Source organism: Nyctibius grandis, chromosome 2 (genome assembly GCF_013368605.1).
Source record: "Nyctibius grandis isolate bNycGra1 chromosome 2, bNycGra1.pri, whole genome shotgun sequence".
Lineage (NCBI taxonomy): Eukaryota > Metazoa > Chordata > Aves > Nyctibiiformes > Nyctibiidae > Nyctibius > Nyctibius grandis.
The window spans coordinates 5,000,989-5,025,074 of record NC_090659.1 but is presented as its reverse complement, the minus strand read 5'-3'; the positions used below and the strand labels follow the sequence as shown (position 1 = coordinate 5,025,074).

The window sequence follows — 24,086 nt, the reverse complement described above, 5'->3', positions numbered from 1 at the left end:
GGGCAGAATCACCTCCCTCGACCTGCTGGTTACGCTTCTTCTGATGCAGCCCAGGATACAGTTGGCTTTCTGGGCTGCGAGTGCACATTGCCGGCTCATGTCCAATCTTTCATCTACCACTATCCCCAAGTCCTTCTCCACAGGGCTGCTGTCAATCCCTTCACCCCCCAACCTGTACTGATATTATGGATTACCCTGACCCAGGTGTAGGACCTTGCAACTTGGTCTTGTTGAACCTCATGAGGTTCACATGAGCCCACTCCTTAAGCCTGTCAGGGTCCCTCTGGATGACACCCCTTCCCTCCAGCGAATCAACCGCACCACTCAGCTTGGTGCCACCCACAAACTCACTGAAGGTGCACTCAGTCCCACTGTCTATGTCATTAATGAAGATACTGAACAGTATCAGTCTTAATACAGATCCTTGAGGGACACCACTTGTTACTGAGCTCCATTTGGACACTGAGCCGTTGACTGTAACTGGATGCAGCCATCCAGCCAATTTGTTATCCATTGAATAGTCCATCCATCAAATCCACCTCTCTCCGATTTAGAGGTAAGAATGTTGTGGGAGGCTGTATCAAAGACCTTACAGAAGTCTAGGTAGTTGACAGGTAGCTTGCTTCTAGTAAGCTTGGAGTGGCTCATCCCACACTGTGTTTGCCAAGGGCATCAGAGGTCATACCACCACTTTTAAAGTTGTGCCCAGTGGAGTCCCAGTTGCCTGGAGGCTCTCTACAGGCGGAGGTCCAGCCTTACTGGCTCTGGGCTCCTCTTCCAACTGGGAAATGTCGGAGGATCCAGCCCACAGCGGGGAAGGAGTTAAGTGCTTGACCAGCTGCCCTCTCTGAGGCACTGAATTCTTTCCCTGTGCAATCCAGCAGCCAGCGTCAGAACACCACTATATTTAGAAAGCTGATAAAGGTTTGGTGCTGGCAGTTGTCCTGCCCCTTGATGAAGAAGCCACAGAGAGAGCGAGAGGGGGCAGCTGATTTCTCTCCCCCCAGTACTCTTCCCTGCCAGGTTTCCTGTCTTCTTCACTGGACTCCTTTGCCGTGCCTCCAGCAGGGACCCCTCGGTGGACTCGTCCAGGCACAGGGGGTAAGTGCCCTTTCCCTGCTCCCCTGCCTCCCCGCTTGCTGCCCCGTGGGCGGCACCCGCTCCTCAGCCCCGCTGGTGGCATATGGCTGTGGTCCCCCCGCCTGAGGCCAGCTGCTGGGGCCCTTTGGAGCCACCGGCAGCTGTTGTGGCACGGCGAGGCAGGAGCCACTCTGGCCGGCCGCAGGGAAGGGGCGGCTGCTGCGTTTTTATGCTCCGAACCGAGCTATGGCCCCCTCGCTCTCCCGCGCCCAGGGCGGGCACGGCAGGCTCCCCACAAGGGATTACAAGGACAAAGTCCTGAGGCTTAAATCACCTTCGGCCTTGAGCTTTAGGAGTGTTTCATTTTGGGGAGGCGAGATCTCATGTTTCTTGCCCCCGACGCTCCCTCCAGCCCGGCTCTGGCTGTGTACGGCTCCTTCCAGCCATGGCGCATGGGCTGAGCAGGCCAGAGGGGGGATAGAGTTTCTGCCCCGCCAGCCCTTCCTTCCTGGCCTTCCTGCACGCTTACTCACGAGGCAAGAAGGGCACCGGTGCTCGCTGGCAGCAGCCAGGGAGCTGCACGAGGCCTCGGGAGCGGCAGGCACCCTGGCAGAGGAGCCTGCGTGGCTGGCGCACAGCAAGGGCTGCTCACAGGGTGGTGGGAGCAAGATGTGGGACCCCTTCTGCCATACCCGCCCTGCCACCGTCGCCCCGTGGCCAGGGACGGCCTCCTGCGTGGACCTCTGTAACCGCCCTCCCTCCTGCCCTGCCCCCCTTGTAGCGGATCCTCTTGCAGCTGCCATGGCCAGCGGCAGAGATTCGGACAGCGAGCCGGCGGTGCCCGATGAGGAGGACGAGGGACCGGACGTGAAGGCCGTGCAGGCCCACTATCTCCGCAGCCCCTCGCCCAGCCGGTGAGTCTGTTTGCTGCAGGGGCTGCCATGGCCTCCTGGGAGCACGTGGTAGATGAGCTTGCCTTCCCTTCTCTTCTGCTGCCTCTTCTCTGCACAGGCGCTTGGATCAAGCGTGGAGCCCAGGGCTTCCCTCCCCTCCCTGAGGCGGGGGTTAGTGTGCCAGCGAGGAGGGACACTGCAGAGACAGGACTCCTGAGCTAATTAATCCATTCCCCTGAGAGTGTATGCACACACGGAGCGGGATAAATTAATTACAGAAAGCATTACTATGGGGTGGTATCATGGCTCTTCTCTATCCTTCATGTCCACCTCACGCTGAAACTTCTGATTCGGATTTCAACTCTTCCCAAATTCAGCCCCGTCTTTGTGTCCATTATAAGGACGTGTGGACTTTTTAATGTCGGTATTAGCCTTTCCCAGCCCCAGAAAGACTGAGGGTCTTCGGATTTGGGTTTGGTTCAGAGCCATCTTAAGCAACAGGCTTCAGGAACTGAACAGGAGGCTGTCACAGCGCAAGCAGAAATTGAGTTACCTCAAGCAAAACAAGCATGATTAGATGTGTTTTCTCCTAATACAAGGAAAAATACATCCCTTTGTACTCTTCCTAAAGCAAAATGCTCTGCAGGACTTTCTGTACGCTTTGAGATGCTTTAGCTGAAGGCAGGGAGTAGGGATCAAATTTGGAAAGAACCTGCCCCAGTGGCCCTCAACAAGTAGGAGGTTATGAAATATTTCCCATTAACTGTGGCACGCTGCAGAAAAATGAAGACAGAGCGCTTATTTCATTTAACTACATGCGTTTAAAATTGTTTAGGAAGTTCAGGGAGCTCACATGAAGTAAAATTATGTATTGAACTTGGTAAATCACTCTCCTACTGCTCATCAGTCACTCAAAATGAACCCCAAAAGCACCTCCCCAGTTTATTCCCTTCCCTTTTTTTTTCTCCCCTCCTTTTTTTTCTTGCTGTCAATGTCAAAAGCAATGATGAAAATGGCAAGGTCCTTCCCAAGCAGAAGGAGGCCCTTGAAGCATCCAGGCTTGGGTAGTTCTGCACCTGTGTGCTTCATGGATGCTTGGGGCAGCTACAGGTAAAGTGTGTTGAGGCTGTGGCAGCAGGTTATTACCAACTGTTATCTTTTTATTGAGCTTGGAGGCAACCTTTACAGCGAAAGGAATTGAAGGCAGAACATAGCTGCAAATTTGTGTCAGCTCCTGTAAATGAGACTGAGACTCCCCTTGCTCATCTCATAAACTCCTTTGAAGAGCTAGAAGAAGATTACTTTCAGTCGCCGTTGACAAGTGCTGGAACCCAACTAAACGACCTAGACAAGCCCATTAAGCAGCTGTGCCCTCCATTTTGATTCTGGAGAATGAAAGCAGTTTAGCTCTCCAGACACTTTGCTGCACCCTGACTGCATATTAATCACCCTCCCCCTCCTGCCTTAATTAAACAAAAACGGTGTGTTGCAAGTACTGCAAGTCTGCATTGCCGCCTGCTGCTGCTGCTGCTTCTGTGGTAGCAGCAAACTTGTCCTAATGATCTGTACCATCTGTTTGGAAGGAAATGGAGAGGGATAAATCAGGGAAAAAGCTCTGTAAAATATTTTAAGATGGTCTAAATAAGAAGAGAAGATTTGCTTGGACTGTACAGGTGGACCCAAATGGAAATATATTTGTTTCCAAGATTGTGGCCCTTTTTTGCATAACAAAAACTTATGTAAATCATGCTGCGTGTCAAAGAACTCCCTTGAAGGTGTTGGTGGGTTTCATATTTGTTTCTGAGCTGCAGTTAGACGACACTATGTGAGTGGAGAGCCTGACCACAGATTCATGCTATGAAGTGACCAGTGTACTGAGGAAGAGATTCACAGGCTTCAATCTTAAAGCTTGCATTGCAGCTTGTGATAACTCAAAGGATGTTTGTAGGCAATTAGTTAACAGGAAAAAAAAACCCCACAACAGTTTTCTAGCGTAATCCATCTTGAATTGTTCAAAAAATTCTAGTTAGGACAATGTTTATGTCTGTCTGTCTGAGAGCTACTTGTGAGACTGCTCCTTGTGATCCATCCCCCTCCCAGTCTCAAACCAAACACTGATCTTCTGTCCCCAAAAACTCCTCCACCAGTCCGTTCTCTTGCACTTCCAGCCCACTGCAGCTCCTCCCCATGGGACCTGCAAACTGCAGGTCTACATCCTGCGAACACTGGATACTGAGGCATATTTGACGCCCGTAGTGCCACGCTGGAGAGCAGGGTGGGGGTGAGGGAGGGAGAAGAGCTGGGGCTTCCCATCTACCATCAAAGGATCCTCACTGCTCCAGTTCCCTGCTGCTCTCTTCTGGAATGGGTGAAAAGGACTAAAGTCCTGGAGATGGGATCCCAGTGGAGGGCATTTGCCTAACAGGCAGTGTGGTTGGTTGGCAGGTATTCAGTGATATCGAACACTGATACAGAGAGCATCTTCATGGACCCAATCCATCTGTCATCTGCTGTGGCTGCCAAACAAATAATCAATGAAGGTAAGAGGAGGAAGGGTAAAAGAACTATATAAGTAACAGAGACTTGAGTTGCACTTGTTTTGCCTTTGTCATCCAGAAATTCTAAAATGATAAAAAAGCCTTCATGAGAAAACCCCACCTGAGGCAGAGGTGAAGAACACAAAGAAATAACAATTTACAGAAAGGTTTGGTGACTTGCTTTGAATTTGAGCACTGAATCTGTGGCAGAATCATGTACCACAGTGGTGAATACAGTTTGATTGCTGGCTGCTCGCTGCAACAAACTAAACAGACTAGACTAGACTAGAATATTTCAGTTAGAAGGGACCTACAATGATCATCTAGTCCAACTGCCTGACCACTTCAGAGCTGACCAAAAGCTAAACCTTGTTATTAAAGGCTTTGACCAAATGCCTCTTAAACACTGACAAGGATGGGGCTTCGACCACCTCTCTGGGAAGCCTGTTCCAGTGTTTGACCACCCTCTTGATAAAGAACTGCTTCCCTGTGTCGAGTCTAAACCTCCCCTGGTGCAGCTTTGAATCATTCCCACGTGTCCTATCACTGGATCCCAGGGAGAAGAGCTCAGCACCTCCCTCTCCACTTCTCCTCCTCAGGAAGCTGTGGAGAGCAACTGCATTCTTCTGGGGCTAGAATGAGCATGCCCTTACTTTCAGGCCTTTGGCCAGTGAGGGTCTCTGGCCTGAGAGGACAGTCCATTATGCTCTTCCCATTACTAACTGCCTTAAGGCTGCTAGATAAAGCATGTACATGTACACATTGCAGACAGGACGGTGTGATGTTACTGGGAAAAAAAGCAAGCCACAAGGCTTGTCCCGAGAACAAAGAATGACAGGTCATATATTTGCATTGTTTTTAGTTACAATGTCAGTTTATTCCAGAACTGAAGACAAAGGATGCCAAGGTAGATTCAGCACCTCCCAGGATGTTAGAGTCTGCGCAACAGCTGATGGTGGAAGACCTGTACAACCGAGTTAAGGAAAAGATTGATGACACCAGCTTGTTTAACACGCCATGTGTGATGGACTTGCAGAGGGCACTTGTGAAGGACAGGCTGGAGACCCCCAGGGATGCTGTGGATGAAGTCTGGCCTAATGTCTTCATAGCAGAAAAGTGAGTGTCAGCTTTTGTCATCAAGTTGCACAAGATGCCCAGTGAAGGGTCAGATGGAACCACTGAAGGCATAACATGTAATACGTGCCTACATCTAATACCTTTTATCCCTAGAGAGCCCCACAGTGTTTTTCAGAATATGCTCACAAAGATCTCTGTGCGCTGAAAAGTAAATACTTCTGGAACAGAATCAGCAGCTTTCCTATGCTATATTGATGCTTTGACAATTTAGGAGAGGAAAAGGCAAATGAGCCCAAACTACACTGTTCTGCTTGGATTTGGCCCTGAAATTGGGACTAAAATCTTTGTTATGTAAAAGAGAGTTAAAAAGAAATGCTGTAGCAAATATTGAGTGGAAATGGTCTTCTGTACCATGGCTCAGCTGTCTGAGACACCAGTGCAAGTGACCAGACAGAATTAGAAGGGGATATAGTGTAAAGCATCAATTAAGGAGTGATAAAAATTGAGAAATAAGTAAACAGCCTGAACCTAGGATGGCAGGATGAGTTTAAAATCAAGCTGGAGTGGAAGCTGAGCATGCAGCTCTACTGGTGAGTGCAGGTTTCTCGTTTTCTTTTCCCAGTGAGTACTGGAAAGAAATACCTGTAGAACTCTCAAAGGACATTAAGGTCTGAGTGGAGCTGTGTGTTGGATGAGTAACACAGACTGGGAGCTCTGTAGACCTTGTTAGCAGACAGCTTCTCTCCTACCTGAAATAAGAGCACTGGTATCTAACATCCTTTTTTCTTTTCTGAAGAACTGTTGCAGTGAACAAAAGCCGTTTGAAGAGACTGGGCATCACGCATGTCTTGAACGCAGCTCATGGTACAGGCGTATACACAGGACCAGGTTTCTACAACGGTCTGAATATCCAGTACCTGGGCATTGAGGTGGATGATTTTCCAGATATGGATATCTCCAAACACTTCCGTCCAGCTGCAGAGTTCCTTGACGAAGCGCTGCTCACTTACAGGGGTAAGAGGAGAAGATTACAGTGTTTCTGGAATGCTTGGGAATTAATGGGTGGAAGCGTTACTCTGATAAACAGCCAATGCCACATTTGTAATTGGGTAGAAGGCAGATACTGTGTTCTTTGCATCCAGCTACGGTGAACGCTTCCTTGCCCATTTCTGCCATGCCTCATTCAAAACAGGAGAGGGCAAACTAGTGAGAGGAGGCAGCCCAGCAGCCCCTGCTGCAAGCCCCATGTCTTCAGACTCAAAACTGGCTGCGAGCCACCTCCCTTGGCTGCTTTGAAAGTACCCTGCTATTGCAAAGAGGTGAAGCCCTGCTCCAATAAATACATTTTTATATTGATATTATATAATACTATATATATTGATATATTCCTGTACACTGCGAGTTTCAGTTTTGCCAGGATGCTTACTACAAAAGAAGAGGCTGATTTACTAGAATCACAGAATCACAGAATCAGAGAATCAACCAGGTTGGAAGAGCCCTCTGGGATCATCGAGTCCAACCGTTGCCCTTACACCATCCTGTCAACTAGACCACTGCACTAAGTGCCATGTCCAGTCTTTTCTTAAACACATCCAGAGATGGTGACTCCACCACCTCCCTGGGCAGCCCCTTCCAATGTCTAATGACCCTTTCTGAAAAGAAATTCTTCCTAATGTCCAACCTGAATCTCCCCTGGCGAAGCTTGAGGCTAACAAACAGAACAGTCCAAACAGCTGGGTTGACCCCCTGAGTGTCTACACCCACGCTACTGTATAATTTGTTGGACTCCAGTTCCATGGCAGCTGTTATTCTGTGGACCTCCAGTGCATACTGGTCATTTTGTTGCAGCTTCAGTGGACAGTTAAAAATATCTTTATGGAATTCGCTATGAAAATGAACACCACAATCAGTGATATCACTGATATTCTTCATACATATGTATTCAATGCATTGAGATTTTGTAGAGAGACAACAGGTTCCCTTCTAGTAGAAGTGACAGTAAGAAAAGTGAGAAGTTTTGTTATTACACAAGAAAAGTTGAGCCAATTTTAATAGCTCACCAACAACAACACGAGGAAGGACATTCTACCCATCTCTGTACCCGTGGCACAGGGAAGAGATGGTTTTCCATTGGGTTCGTGAGCTGAACTGGCTCATTAAAGAGCTCGGTGAGTACCAGAGCCCACACAGGAAAGGATGCAGCGAGACAGAGGAGCCTAAAAAGCAAGCAGAGGAATGAGATCTCCCCCTTTTGGTGAGCTGTTAGATAGGCTTTACTGGCTGTTAAAACACTTGGAAGGCAACTGAGGCTTCTGATGCCTAGAAAGGTGTAAAAGACATTTTGGGGTTGTAGGAATAGGTACATTAGGTAAATACTTGTAACATATTGACAGACAGAAAGGTGGTGTTTAAACTGGCTTCGTTAAGTTTCAGTGCAAACAGTTTGATTAAACTGGAATTTATCACACATGTAGAAACAGTCATTCCAGTTATTTGCAGAGTAGCAAAGCTTCATTTAAGCTCTCTTTATATTTACAAGCTTTTCTTTAATTTGCTATAAAAGTAACTTTAAAAACAATTATTCTGTGCCAAAGCTTAGTTTCTGCAAGAGGTGGTTTCTGTGTAAATGCCATGAAACAAAGCAGATCCTCAACTTTGATTCCAGCTCTTGCAGTCACTATTTACAGAACGGTGGGTCCCAGTAGTTTGGAGCAGCTGTAACAGTTCGTCAGAGTCAAAATTAGCTCTCTTCTGCTAGTTGCTTGGTTCTCCTGAGATATACTACAACTCTGGCCTCCAGCCAGTCTACACGTAACTGTTTGAGTTACAAACAGTTGCAAAACAGCAGATCTGAATTCTGGAAAAAATACAATTAAATTAATATAAAATTGTATTTAAACACTATAATGTGCCTTATAAAAATTGAAAGTTATTTGCTTATCCTTTCCATACCTTCCTGGAGGCTAATGCTAATATCTCCCTTTTTGCATATGGGGAAGCTGAAGCATGGAAAGCTTAAATGTCTTACCCTAAGTCAGCCCAGCAAGTCAAGACTACTGTATCACTTGTCTTTCTGATACCTATTATAAGCTGTTTGATTATCTGGGGAAGTGAAGATTTTTATTAAGACAAAGCTAACAAGTATTTAGTACTGGCTTCAGTCACTGAAGCAAATAATCTGTCTAATTTTTAACACTATTCAGAGAATGCTTTTGTGCTACATATCAGAGCAACCTCTCTCTGTTATTGGAAATCGCTAATTACTTTTATATTCCATATCTGTAGGCAAAATCCTTGTCAGCAGTGAAATGGGAATCAGTCGCTCAGCTGTGCTGGTGGCTGCTTACCTGATGATCTACCACCACATGACCATTCTGGAGGCTCTGATGACTCTGAGGAAGAAGCGTGCCATTTACCCCAATGATGGCTTTCTGAAACAGCTGAGGGAGCTCAATGAGCAATTGTTGGAGGAACGAGAGTCGGAGCATACTGGAGATGAAGAAGTCACTCCTAGTCAAAGTCCTGTTGTCCATGCAGGGACTTCTTCCTGCCTGTCTGGAGTTGAGGACTCAGAAAGCATCGTGGGAGCCAAAGCCCACTCCATCACAGTAGAGGAAGAGGACACCAGCAGCCTGCTGGGTAGTCTTATGAGCTCTTCATTGGCAGGAAAAACTAGCTGGGTTTCCAAACACTCCACCCTCATCAGTGAGGAGGAAGAGGAACAGTTGTATGAGGAATGGAGGAAGAAACAAGGCCTGCCTGCAAAGGAACCCGGAGTTAACCATGGAAGAACATCTCCAAAGCTTCTGGATCAGGAAGGGGAACAATCTGAGGAGGATGTGGAACAGAGGATCCATGACTGGCAGCGCAGAAATGAGAAATACCAAATGGAGGGTTCACCCAGGGAGGAGGATGGAGGTTCCAGCATGGGAGGAAGACCTTACCCATCAGGTGAATTCAGTGATGTTGAGAGTGTGAGCAGTTTTGAGATCCGAACCCTAAAACAACAGCTGGAAGCCAGTAGCTTTAGCAGGATGAGGAGGAGCCGCACAGGCTCCATGTCTTCAGAGAGCACTTGGGACATGTGGAACCAGAGGCTTGTGGAGATTGAGAAGGAAGCTGCTCAGAGGTATCGTTCTAAGAATAAAAATGGTGGAGAGAGACAATCCCCAGAAACAGGCAGAAAGGAAAGGGATGTGGATGAGGAGAGCGTGTTTTCAGACAGTAGCTCCTTTTACAATTTCTGCCAAAAGAACAAAGACAAGCTGACTCCTCTAGAAAGATGGAAGGTCAAGAGGATCCAGTTTGGCTTTCACAAGAAGGATTTAGAATCATCATCTGCAGCATCTCCAGCAGAAGATGGCAGCCAGGCAGGTGGGGAGGGGACAGAAGGGAAAAGTTTGTCAGATATTAACCTGTCTGCTTACCAGGCTTGGAAAATGAAGCGGCAGAAGAAGCTGGGCACTGAAAGCAAGGAGGAATTTGTGGAGTTTGCCAAAAGTGAGGATTCTGCTTCAGCCAAAAAGAAACAGAGGCGTGTAGAACTCCTTGAACGCTCAAAGAAAATTTTAGAAGAAAGCCAGTCCATGTGCAGCTGGGAGACAGACAGCACGATGAGTGGGAGTATTCCACTGTCAGCTTTCTGGCCCTCAGCGCCTTCTGCAAGTGGTGCCGAGGATGCAGCTTCTGCAATGAGCATGCAGACAAATCATTCATCTTTGTCACAGACCCGGAGCAGCACCGGGGCAATGCAGCCTCAGATGCCAAGTATACCCCCTCCCAATCTCCCAGTTGGCCCAGCTGACACAATATCCATGGCAAGCATTCAGAACTGGATTGCTAATGTGGTCAGTGAAACCATTGCTCAAAAACAAAATGAGATCATGATGCTGTCCCGTCCATCGTCTGCAATGGCCTCCAGCATAATGTCAGGAGACCTTGGCAGGCGTGTAGATGATGATAAGGTTTCTCTTCTCAGTGCTCAGAGTGGCTCATCTCTTGCTACCTCTCAGCTTCGCCAGCAGGACATGCACAGGGCTGAGTCTCAGTCTGTCCTGTCTTGCAGTACCTCAGTGAGCGCAAGGACAGAAGGGACTAGTTCACACTTGAAGACAACACAGACAAGCAAGCCACTGTACAGCCTCTTTGCTGATGACGTTGACCTAAAGAAACTCAGGAGGAAGGAGAAGGAGATGCAGATGGAAATGAGAGAGAAGATGTCAGATTATCAAATTGAAAAGGTGATCAGTGACAATAAACGCAGCACTTTATTTAAAAAAAAGATGACCAAAGGAGAGGAAAATGGAATAGAAGATGACAGAGAGAGTACAACAAACAGCCACAGGCGCCCCTTGCAGGCAGATCTTGACAGAACTGATACAATCTGTGATCTGTCCAGTCCATCTGCAAACACAGGTGCACCGAAGTCAGAGATAGAGACTGATATTACCAAGTGGCTCAATGGCCTGAAAGGAGAAAGAGAACCACCATCATATTATGATCAAAGTGAGAAGGCTGAAGAGAAATACAGCAGATCATCCAAAGTTAGAGAGATGGATTCTGAAACATCCAGTTACAGGTTCTCCAGATCCCAAAGAGAAGAGCTAGACAGCTGTTCTTCCTATGAGTCAAAAGGAGATTCACTGAGAACCATGTCAAGATTTTCCTCTGCTTCTGCAAAAGAGGACAAAAAGATGTATAAGTTCACAAGGTCAAGGGTCAGTGAAACAACAAGTTCCAGAGAAAAGAGCCCAGAGCTGCATGTTTTCAGCCGCACACCTGAACCTTCCTTTGATTCTGGATCCTCTGAACCATCTACACAGAGTCGAGTTAGATCTCATCATGTGGAGGCATGTGAAGAGGAGGCCAGGTCAGACACGTCAGAATTTGGAGCTAAGAGAAAGTTCACCCAGAGCTTTTCAAAGTCTGAAGAGGATGGAAAGAAGGAGGCAAAAGTGGAACAAAGCGAAGAAAGATTTGCATCTAGAGAGTTCTCTCAGTACAGGCGAAGCATGCGTAAAGAAGAGGAAGAAGAGATGGATGATGATGCCATTATTGCTGCTTGGAGAAGCCGACTAGAGGAAACTACAGCAAAGCTCCGGCGGCGAAGGGAAGAGTGACCAAGATCAGATTATAGGAACACAAGCAGAGCCACAGAGTCCCTGAATCACTCATCATTATATTTCTGATAATCCTTTGTGGTTTGTAGGGCATTTCCTGCAGATAGTGCTCTTCTTAATCAAAAGCGATAAAGGGAAGAGGTCAAGTTTTGGAAGTGTTTGTGGTTTGTCAGAAAGAAGATGCTAGTGTTAAATGATCAGTGCAGGTAGGAACACAATGTTAGAAGCCATTAGGAGCTAGACAGTGTTTCAGCAGCAAAAGCAAGTAAAGGTGGCACCTCAGTTCAAAATACCAATCGCATCCCATTTTGGTTATTTCAATTTCCTTGTCTCATTAAAGACTGGACATATTTTATCTAGGATCTTTTTGATCATAAATGGAAGAAGCCAACAGCCTTTTCTAGCAACTTGAAGAATGTTCCTCTCTTAATCAGTTTTACTTTATACCACTGAGAAGATATTGCCAGGTAGGCTCCATTTTCATGAATGTCTACAGAAATAAGACAATTCAGGGGAATACATGTACTGTTTTACTTCACTAAGTAGCTGAAGCAAAGTGAAATACTAGAAAAAAAGAAGATGCCTCCTTCTTTTTAGAAGTTCAATGCAGTAATGAATGTATTCCTGTGGTACCATTGTTTTCTATTAGATGGAGTCATCTCTGCTCCAGTATAGTTGGTTCCTGCTTTGAGTCAACAAAGGAAAAATGAAGTAATATTAACAGCCATCTAAAAATTATGTTCTGATGTAGTTAAAGAGACAGAGTTAGGGTTAGGATTAGCATTAGGTTCGGCTGGGTTTCTGAAGTACTGACTTCAGTTTGGTTTATGTGTGCAGCTCAGCTGTCTGTGCTTTTATGTCTATAGTCAGATTGTCATGTATTGATTTTCAATATGATTGCCTTAAAAGAAAAGAGTGATACACAAACTGACCTCATAATAAAATGATGTATAACTAAAAAGTTGGTGTAAGGCACCATGCACCTGAGGACAAACTGTATGTCTGTTGAATGTGATACTTGGAAGCTCGTTTCTAGGAGATGGTAGGTTTAGTTGGTGTGTTACAGTTAATGTGGTGTTTGTATCATGAGCTACAGAGCCCGCTTTTCAGAGTGAGTGGAAGGAGCAGTGTCTCCATGTTAACTGAGTACACCAAGTTAAGAGCCTTGTGTCCTTCCATGCCTTGCAGAGCCTCATGAGCTTTCACAGAATCGCAGAATCAATCAGGTTGGAAGAGACCTCTGGGATCATCGAGTCCAACCGTTGCCCTTACACCACCCTGTCAACTAGACCATGGCACTAAGTGCCATGTCCAGGCTTTTCTTAAACACATCCAGAGATGGTGACTCCACCACCTCCCTGGGCAGCCCCTTCCAATGTCTAATAACCCTTTCTGAGAAGAAATTCTTCCTAATGTCCAACCTGAACCTCCCCTGGCGAAGCTTGAGGCTGTGTCCTCTTGTCCTATCACTAGTTGCCCGGGAGAAGAGGCCGACTCCCACTTCACTACAACCTCCCTTCAGGTAGTTGTAGACTGCAATAAGGTCACCTCTGAGCCTCCTCTTCTCCAGGCTAAACAACCCCAGCTTCCTCAGCCGTTCCTCTTTGTGTGACATGACCTGCCAGGCCTGCCACAGCATCACGTGTGGCTCATATGACGCTGTGCCTGATGCATCAAAGCACCCAAATCTTTGTCACCAGTCAACATCCTCCACCTCTCTCTTACAAACACCTAGGCCAGTTTCTCCTGATTTCTACTCTGGAATTATCTGTTCCCTCTTCTGTACAGACTGTATTTTGAAACCACAAATCCCTCTGGCAGAGCTGAATATAAAACAACAATGGAGGGATGATGCAGTATTGCTCTCTCACAGGAAGTTTTGTCTTTCTTTTTCTTGTCATCTCCTCTCCCTCCCACTGCTGTGCTTAGAGCTCACTATTACTATTATGCTACTACCACTCCCTATTTTAATTGTGTAATATAGACAGTAAGCTCCACAGGGCAAGGGCCTGGTCTTTGTCCTTGTCTGTATGACGCCACGCACATCAGCAATGCTATCTAAGTAATGGTTACGGATAACAAAATGCAGCAGCCAATTTTCCTAAACTTAGCATCATTTCTCTCAACTATAACTCGCTGATTAGACATTACCCCTGCTTCTCTGAAGATAAAGATGACTCTTTCTGGCAGCCAGGACTAGGGTAAATGATAGCTACTTATTGTCAGGTGAATGGAGTCTCAAAATCAGGTGATTGAACAATAACAGGGGTAGAAAAATAAGAGAAAGAACATATTTTACTTGTGTGTGGTGTTTTTTGAGTAAACTCAGATTACATTTTTGAAGTAGATAAAGAACACGGTCTTGTTAATGTTTCAGGCATCCAGAGATGCTATAAGGCTTATAGTGCACTTTGACTACAATATAATATATAACACAATGTATTCCTTATTTCTGCATACTTCTATGAGTTGTATTTTTTGAAAGTAGCGGAATTCCAGGCTTTGATCCACATTCTCAGCTTTTATATTGAATTTCTGCAGTGTGTGTTAGGATGGATAGGCATTTTCCTCTTTACTTCATCCCTGGTAAAGTTGCTCTGTGGAAAACAGCTCTGCATATGCATATTTGGAGGTTGCTTTAATTTCAGTCTAGAAAAGGTCTTAAGTTTCGATGGATCAAAGTGGAAGTGTGCAATACCTTCTGGCACTGAATTTACCTTTTTTATCTGCTTCCCTCTGAAAAATCTCTCTCCCGCTTCCTACGGCTGGCTGCTGTTCTCCACACAACTGTCTGTCCTCCGCAGTGCTGTAGGGGGCAGCTGGCACTGTAAAAGATGAGCATTATATGATGTAGTAATTGGTTTCATTTTGCACTGTACAGCACAGCCTTTGTTTGGGTAGCATTTTGATTTAAACAGTAATCTAGGTCTGCCGCACAAATAAATTATTCAAGACCGTGGGGCAGAATATGGTTCTATAACGAGCCTGAGCCAAACCATCCTGATAGCGAGTTTTGACCCTTCTGGGAAAGGGTTAAGTGGGTTCTGCTGACTCACTGAGGTAGGTGGCTTATTAGTTCACTTGTGTAAAAGGGAGATAAAAACGGTTTGCTGGGGAGAGGCCATCTAAGATGCTGGCTGAGCAGTCATGAGGGAGAAGCCCTACAAATAGCTGAACTTTATTTTCTTATTGCTTATATCCTTGTTAATAAAGCCAAACCCCCAAAGCAGTAAGGGGGTGGGGATCATTTTGGACTCCATTCAGTGTACAGCCTGTGCTTGAAAGCGAGAAGGGAAAGGCTCCAGCTCACAGGTATAAATTACATGAAACGGTGACATAAAGACCTTGCATGGTGAAAATATTAAAGCATTCAGTCATAAGACCAATAACCAGGAGAGACAGAAATGGAGAGGTTGAAGGCAGTCTAGAAAGTCAGGTTTTAAGATGAGAATTTAGAAGGAGATAGGGAGTCGGGGAGAGGGGAGAGGTCTGCAGAGATTGTTTCAGGTGACTGGAGCTGCAGAGTGAATGGCTTTTCAGCAATGACACTGGTCTGACACTAGATTAAAAGAGGAGGTAAGTATCCATATTTATCTAGGGAGGATTTTTCAGCAAAGATGCGCTGGGGCTGATATTTTTGCTCAGCCTCAGTTTGCTGCTGTATGCAAGAGGTGGTTTTTTGGCAATGTATAGTGGAAGGTGAAAGTGCAAGGAGCATCCATACAGTCAGTTAAGAATATAAACACAGGAACACCAGAAAGGCTATATGGGGTCAGACCAAAGGTCCATCTGGCTCAATATCCTGTCTCTGACAGAGAACAACAGTGAATACCTAGGGAAGAATATAAGAGCAGTGATATAAGTGATATTTCCCCAGCATGATCTTCCGCTTCTAATCATTTGCAACTCAAGGACTTCCTCAGCCAGATGTGATATTTTTGTATTTAATAGCCCTGGATAGATTTTCCTTCTATGGAGGTGCCTAGCCATTTTTGAGTTATAGCCATTATAGCCTTGTACCCACTAGCCTCCGTGACCTCTTGTGGCAAGAAGTCCCACAACTTACTCTATGCTGAATGCTAAGCCATCTCCTTTTTTCTGTTCTGAACCTGCTGCCCACTAGCCCCCTTTGATGCCAAGAGAATCTCGTTAGTATCTACATGCCCCACAAGATTTTACCCACCTCTATTTTTTATGCCCCATCCTTAGCTCTCCGTTTTTCAGCCCAAGTTACTCATTCCTCATATGGGAGCTGCTCTATGTCTTTGATTACCCTGGCCATTCTTCTCCGAACCCTTTCCAGTTCTGCTTGGTCATGTTTGAGATGAAGGACCAAATCCTCACACAGTATTCAGGCTGCAGGTGCAGCAGGGATTTATCCTGTGGCATAATGACCTTCCTTATTCTGTTCTCTCTTCCTTCTCTATGAACTCCTAACAGTTTGCATGCTTTTTTAGCTGTTTCTGATCACCAAGGTGACATTTTCATGGAACTATTTATTATATCCACAAAATCTTGTTGCTGGATGGCAATGGTCAGCTCCGAAATAATCATTTTATATGTTAAGTTTTCTTATGTGTAATGCTTTACATTTATTAGACTTGAATTTCATCTGCCATCTTAGTGCTCAGTCTCTCAGTCTCATTAAGTCCTTCTGCATTTTTTCACAGCCAGCCTCTCATTCCTACTACTCTGTTTCCTTAATGTCCTTTGAACAAGGTAGAAACTCAGGGTATGTGGGAAGCAAAGAAGTTAAGGAGGGCTACATGAGAGAGAAACCCATTTGATGCTGGTCTGAGTGAAGTAAGAAGTAAGAAAGTGATGAAAGCTGGAGAGCTGGGAGAGGAGAAGTGTTCAAAAAGAGATCTGAAGACAAAAGGCAAATTAAGAACGGGACCTACATTGGACGGAGACAGTAAGATATGAATGAAAGCCAAAGAGGCTAACGCTAAATATTAATTTGTTTAGATGTATAAAAATCTGGGGAAAGGTTACGGGGCAACCTCTGTGGGAAGGAAGGAGATGGTGGGATTTACAGAAATCACAGGTTTGTGAGAAATGCGAAGGGGACTGTGAGAAATAGAAAGGGTGACAGACATTAGTAGGACATAGATGATAAAATGACATCTGTGCTAGACTGGGAATTCAAAGTGGCAGAAGCAAGTTTGGAAGGAAGCTGAAATGTGCCAGAAATAAGTTATTCCTAGTCTAACAAACAGCTGCATTCTACGGGGTAGTATTCATAGGTGTGGGGCCCTGGCCCATTTCCCCTCCCTCCAGGATTTTTAGGGCAGTTTGATTTGTTGCATGCGGCACTAGTTTAGACTGGATAATTTTTAAAGGAGTTTAGCACCATTTCCTTCTTTTACAGCTCCTTGAGAAGTGCTTACACATTAGCTGTAGTGGAGAGCTAGGTCAATTATGAGACAAAAAGTTTTATTTCAGGATCGTTCTGTTGCATTACCTGCCTATCCTTAAAGGGTTTAGCTGAAATACATTCAATATAGACATTAGAACATGAAAACACAATATCCATGACCTTCTGAAATTTATAGACAATCCAACAGAGATGCAGAAAGCATGTGATTGGAAACAGACACTGCACGCTCATGTACTCCAGCAAAATCTCTTTGAGAGCTACCTAGTCTCTGGAATTTCACTTGTCATTTAGAAAAATGAAAGTGGGTTAAACCTCTGGTTGCTCTAATTGTGAAGAAAACTTCCAAAATTGGAACTACGTGTAACAAATAAACTGTTCTCTAGAGATGTGCGAGCATAGCTCTAAATGGTGTGTGAATTGCCCCAGTCAGCAAGGTGCTAACTCGTTTGCCCAGCAGTAATAATTTAAATGCCATTTTGTTACCTTGTTCTTCATGTAAAAAAATGAGAGAGGTTCAAAGTACACGTATTTAGGTTGTGTATTGCCAATACCAGCATAATCTATTTAAATGAACACCTTGTCGTTTTGGCTGCCCCTAGTAACGGAGATTTTTTGGACATGGAAGAATCCTATCCTTTTTATTTTATAGACTGCCTTTTGTTCTTCGGTACATTTCAACATATTCAGGAGCTGATTTCATGTTGCTTCCATCTATCCCCCTGTTACAACCATTCAGTAGCTTCTGAGCTTGGTGTTTTCCTGTGACTGCTCTTCCCCTGCCACAGAATCACAGAATCACAGAATGTCAGGGATTGGAAGGGACCTTGAAAGATCATCTAGTCCAATCCCCTGCCGGAGCAGGATTGCCTAGATCATATCACACAGGAACGCGTCCAGGTGGGTTTTGAATGTCTCCAGAGAAGGAGACTCCACAACCTCTCTGGGCAGCCTGTTCCAGTGTTCGGTCACCCTCACTGTAAAGAAGTTTTTCCTCATATTTCTGTGGAACCTCCTGTGTTCCAGCTCGCACCCATTGCCCCTTGTCCTGTCAAGGGATGTCACTGAGAAGAGCCTGGCTCCATCCTCATGACACTTGCCCTTTACATATTTATAAACATTAGTGAGGTCACCCCTCAGTCTGCTCTTCTCTAAGCTAAAGAGACCCAGCTCCCTCAGCCTCTCCTCATAAGGGAGATGTTCCACCGCCTTAATCATCTTCGTGGCTCTGCGCTGGACTCTCTCTAGCAGTTCCCTGTCCTTCTTGAACTGAGGGGCCCAGAACTGGACACAATATTCCAGATGCAGCCTCACCAGGGCAGAGTAGAGGGGGAGGAGAACCTCTCTTGACCTGCTAACCACACTCCTTCTAATACACCCCAGGATGCCATTGGCCTTCTTGGCCACAAGGGCACACTGCTGGCTCATGGTCATCCTGTTGTCCACTAGGACCCCCAGGTCCCTTTTCCCTACGCTGGTCTCCAACAGGTCTGTCCCCAACTTGTACTGGTACATGGGGTTGTTCTTGCCCAGATGCAGGACTCTACACTTGCCCTTATTATATTTCATTAAATTTCTCCCCGCCCAACTCTCCAGCCTGTCCAGGTCTCTCTGAATGGCTGCGCAGCCTTCCGGCATCTCAGCCACTTCTCCCAGTTTGGTATCATCAGCGAACTTGCTGACAGTGCACTCTATTCCCTCATCCAGGTCATTAATGAATATATTGAATAGAACTGGTCCCAGTACCGACCCTTGAGGGACTCCGCTAGACATAGACCTCCAACTGGACTCAGTCCCATTGACCACCACTCTCTGGCTTCTTTCCTTCAGCCAGGGTGCCACAGGGTGCACACACACATACACACAAGCACACACAGATATAAAGGGAAAACATTATTTGTAACTTATAAAAGCAGGCAACAATATGAATTCAGTTCTTTCAGTTCTTCCCAGGACCAACAGGTTAAAGTAAATGTTGGGATGTCTATGCCAAGCTACCCAGGTGTGGCGATGTAAAAACTGGCTTAGGGAGCAGGAGAAGGGACATCCTATCTGTGCGTTGAACCTTCCCCTCTAAATTGCATTTCAAAGATTTTTATTTGCATGTATCTATCTTTAAAATAGACAAATTTAATCCTTACACAAGAGTGTGACTGCTTCCACATATGATTCATACCTGCAGGCAGATTGGTTTACTTTTAGTTAAGATACGTATGCCCTGGAAGACACAAATGGGTATAATGGAAAACTAGCTTCATGTTGTTAACTATGGAGAGAACAATGTCTCTACATAATCAATCAATCAATCAATCAATCACTTCTTTTTTTTCCAGTGCACCCTTCATGCCAACATGCCTGAATGCTTTATGGTCATTAAATTAAATCAAAGAACACACCACAGAATGGACAAGGCCAGATCAATAAATCTTAAGACCTGATTCAAACTTACCAAGGACTCTGCACAAGTAACCATGAAAGGAAGGATGACTCCAGTCAGAAGGGCATGTGTGCGGGTGTAAAACTGAACCAAGATGCAGGTGATGCTAGTTAGAAGACAGAAACATTTAAAGGAACTGATCATTTTTATAGCACCACCCAACTACCAACAGCATCTACCTGGAGCTCAATGTCTTAAGAGTCTTTTCGGACTTCTGAGTGATATTAGAAAATAACCATGGTGGCAAGAACTGTTTACAACTGGCCAGACAGCTATATGCTTCTGGTCACCTCCTGCCGGGAACACGCCTAATTTTAGAGATTTCTCTATTTGTGATCTCTCCATCTGATTATTTCAGGGCACCATATCAAAGAAAGATGCAGCACACACCAGCTGGTATTAGACATTGTGTGACTGGTCCATCTTCATGGACCATCCCAGCAATTTGATCTTTGCAATGACTCCGTGCTGAATGCAGATCCAGTTGAAAGCCGTCCGTTAGTTTGGCAGAACATCTCTCCCTCCTTGCTTGAGAGGAGAGCTTTATGAAACCACAGTATCCTTTAGGAAACTACCAATTAATGGGGAGCTTTGTACATTTTGCTCATAGAAATTTACCAGTAGCTGTCATAACCTACGAAGGTTCATTCCCAGAGCAGATAAAATGACCACAGGCCTAACTACATTCAAAACTAAATGCAAACCCCAGTTCTTCAACTTAAACTTCCCTCCCTCAATAATTTTGCAAGGCATGTGCTCCTTAGTCTGTGAATTGGATCAAAAGTATTGCCTAGAGGCAAAGGGTCAGAGGAGATACCACATATGAAAAGCAGGAGGCCCTCAAAAGGGTGTGACCTCAGTTGCTGAACAGACACCACAAATAGGATGGATAAAAGCCCACATGAGACTCTGGTATGTGAGCAAGCAGAAGCTGACAGTTGCCCCTCAAGGAATACAGAATAAAGCTTTCGGTTCTGCAGGAGACGTGATCTGAAAGTCTGCGTCCTGGGAGCAACCACACCTGAACTGTTGCATGGTGCAGCAGTTGCATAATTTAATAGTTGTCATGTTTCATCCCAAGGTGAGTGTTCTTGGTGGTAATGTACATATAAAATTTGTAAGTCATTAGGGATAAAAGGGTCTACGCAAGAAAAGGTCAGACATTATCCTCATGACTGGCAGAAAGAGTCCATATTAAAACAAAGAAGGTATTTGATTTTCTTTTGAACATGGGCAGATGATTCAGACCCACCTGCCCTTCATATGCTCTGTCTCTCCCCTTCCCATCTCCTCTCTTTTGAAACAGATTTAAGTCCATCTACCTTTATATTTTCAAACAAAACCCATAAAAGGGCCATAAATATCATGACTCGCTAAAATGAAAGCTGTTTTCTTCTCCTCCCAGGAGACTCCTGCCTGAGAGAGAGACAGAAAGAGTTCACCTCTTTGAAAATTTCCTCCTCTGTTGAAGTAAAGCTGCTATCTAAGAGCAGTCTTCAAGGCTTTGTTCTTATCATCTTGACCTGGCTTTGTACTGGCTTCTCTCTGTATTGCTTGTGGAAGTGTGAAGGACGGGGCTAGGAGAAGGAGTTTTGGCTATCACTGGCAGAGCAAGGGTCATGCTTGGAAAGGGATTTCATTGTGGTTTCACAAAATGTTACAAACTCAGTGCACCAGCAAAAAGAATGAAGAAACTCGCTCCCCTCCTGGATTAGACCAGCGATCCACCCCCTTCTGTTTCTGATGTTGGCCAGAACCAGATGCATCTCAGAGGGTATAAAGAAAGTTTAAGTGGGTAATTATGGAATAATCTGCCCTGAGTAAAATTTTCTCCCTGCTTGGCCCAAAGCCCTCCTTCATCTCTCTTCCTTGGTTAGAGTTCAAGTCTATGCCCTGAAGCATGACGGCTTCTCTCCCTTCCAAACCGCTTTTCATCCTGGCCTGTCTAATGTAGCTGCCTATGACAGTGTTGTGATGGGATGTATAGGTCTTGTCCACCGAGGGTGTGTGACAGATCACAGCCTTATTGGAAAGAAAGGCAGAGAGGTGAAGAGAAGGCGAGGGAGGAGAGCATAAACTCAGATGAAACATCCATCAGGAAGATGGAAAGACAAGCGAGTGGCTGAGAAACTAATTGCTGCCTGCTGACCTGGGCAGTGGAGATAGCTTGCAAGTGAACATTTTGCTTTTCAGAGATTTCAGCCTGGAGTGCACTAAGAAAGTCAGCTCTTGGTTGAAACTAGTGTTCATCAATACTTCTGCTTTTATATGTGTATATATATATATATATTTTTTTTTTTTTTTTTAAGCTGTAGAAGTATGAGAGTAGTACTGAGAAAACTGTTGTCTTATACTCTGAGGGAGCTTTTTCTTCCACTGAAGTTCACTATTCATTTCTGGAAAGGTATTGGAGTAATCTGGAGCTACTAGACATTAAACACCAATGAAAATCAGGCTATTTTTCTACTGCCTGAAAAGGATTTAGGAACCCAAAGTCAGATATTCCTGTCTAGGTCCTCGTCCCTATCTTATAAATAGAGGTGGCTGCTCATACTCACGAGTAGAGGAAAAAGTTTATGTGAAAGTGTCATGGAGGTTACCAGCTTCTGTGGGTTTGCTTGATCATTGCATAGTACATCAACATTTATGTGACAGAATGCCAGATACTCCAATGTGGGGCTTAGAATTGTCTGACACATGAAGGCTCTTGACTCTTTAGATGTTTTCAACATTATCTCTGGTGACAGCACTTTACCATAGAAAGCATTAACAAAGTTCCAGGGAATGCTTAGTGTACTTTCTAGATGGATACTTTCCATAGTATGCAGGTTGAATGACAGCTTTCACTTACTTGCCCAGGAGTTCAACGTTTCATAGGGAGAGGGAAAGAAGACCTAGGTCTTGGATCATATCCAAGCCTCAGTAATGATTAATTTCACTCCCACAGTATCCACAGTTTCCCGTATTCCTTTCCCTCAAAAGTGCTGCAAAGTGACCCAGCGTTTTCCAAGTGATGGGTGTTGAAATCTCACCCGATCTCCTGGATGCCACATTGAGGTGTTCAAAGCATCCTGCTGGTTTGGGTTCAGCACAGGGGATTGTTCATTAGGAAAACTGGCTATATCATTTATACTGGGAACAGCTGCAGTGAGCAGTTCAGTGGCAGCGTTCAAGGCTCTGTAATCTACCGTTAGTTGCCACTTGCCATTAGGTTTCTTTACTGGCCATAAAGGAGAATTGTAGGGGAAACGAGACGTGACAATGATTCCCTGTTCTTCTAGCTCCTTTAGCAATTCAGTAACAGGACGAATAGCATCAGAACATGATTTGCATTGTGGAATATTAAGTAGCGTGCTATGGGGTAAACGAGCAGCTGTTTGCAACAGATTAACAGTCAAGGATGCATTTGTAGGAGGTAAACTGTGGGGCAAAGAGGGTGGTGTCCCTATTTCCCATTTTCCCCACAAGTCCACCCACAACTGACCCTTCGATACATCCATACCCAATATATTACGGGAACCTAAAAGTAAGGTCAGGCGGATTGTCTGTCCATTAGACAGAATTAGTTTAGCCCTGACCAGTGGGTGGTTAGTGATTTTCCCATTAACGCCTACAATAGAAACTAACTGCTTGCTAAGCAGAGGCTGTCCTTTGTTAAGTGTCCTTACCTACCATCGATACTTGGGCCCCTGTGTCAATGAGGAAAGTTGTAAGGTAGGGATCATTAACTGCAACCATCATCTCAGGACTGGGATCCTCAGCAGTGGGAGTAGCGGCTGCCAGTACTGCCACTGAACCAAGCCCCCACCGGAGCTTTCCACATATTCACACTCTAGGTTAGCATCGATAGATTTGGGTATATCCCTGAGCTCACACCCCTTGCATCCTCTGGCTCCCTAGTCTTTATCCCTTTAAACCATACGGTGTCACCCCCATGTCCTGACACAGGTCCCCGAGGACTATCACAAGAAGTGGATGAGGGAAACTCAGCCAGTTGCCACAGAAGGGGAGTTGGCAGCGCATGGAACTGATGAGGAGAGAGCCCCTTCTGTGAACACATTTTCCATCATCTCTTACTCTCAGTACTAACTGAGGGCATTTCCCAATGTCCCCTTTTTGCTTTTGTCCTTTGCATGGAGACAGGCTGGCTCTTTTCTATTACATTTACTTTAGCTGAGGTTCTCCCCTGGTTTTTATCCTGCGGCATGTGTAGTGGTAAATCTGCTAGCATACGTTGAAGAACCTCTTGGAAAGTAATATCATTTAAGCCTGTCTTTATGACTAAAGCTAAAGATTTCAACACCCCCTCAGCTCTCTTTATTACAGGTCAGAAGTGTACAGGCTCACAAATCACCTCCCAGGGATGCGGCTCTGCAGGAGGGGGTTGTCCAGCACCCAGGACAATGGGTGTGTTACCAAAAAATAGTAACCAAGAAAACTCTCCAAACCAAATTATAGTTTAGAAAGCCAAAACTGGTTTATTACAGCTGGGTGCATGGGGGATCTCTCCTCCTATCATGCACACCTAGGAACAAAAGCTTGCTCATTATATACATCACAAATATG

General features: G+C 45.2%; 1 protein-coding gene across 1 annotated transcript; it reads left to right on the top strand.

Annotated features, from left to right (window-relative positions):
- The first annotated feature begins 943 nt into the window (after positions 1–943).
- STYXL2 (serine/threonine/tyrosine interacting like 2) lies at positions 944–12,667 on the top strand. The gene is made up of 6 exons (XM_068420575.1): positions 944–1,101; positions 1,862–1,994; positions 4,419–4,513; positions 5,395–5,626; positions 6,384–6,601; positions 8,873–12,667. The coding sequence occupies exons 2-6, from the start codon at positions 1,882–1,884 to the stop codon at positions 11,704–11,706; spliced, it is 3,492 nt and encodes a 1,163-aa protein (XP_068276676.1). The 5' UTR covers positions 944–1,101; positions 1,862–1,881; the 3' UTR covers positions 11,707–12,667.
- The last annotated feature ends 11,419 nt before the right edge of the window (positions 12,668–24,086 follow it).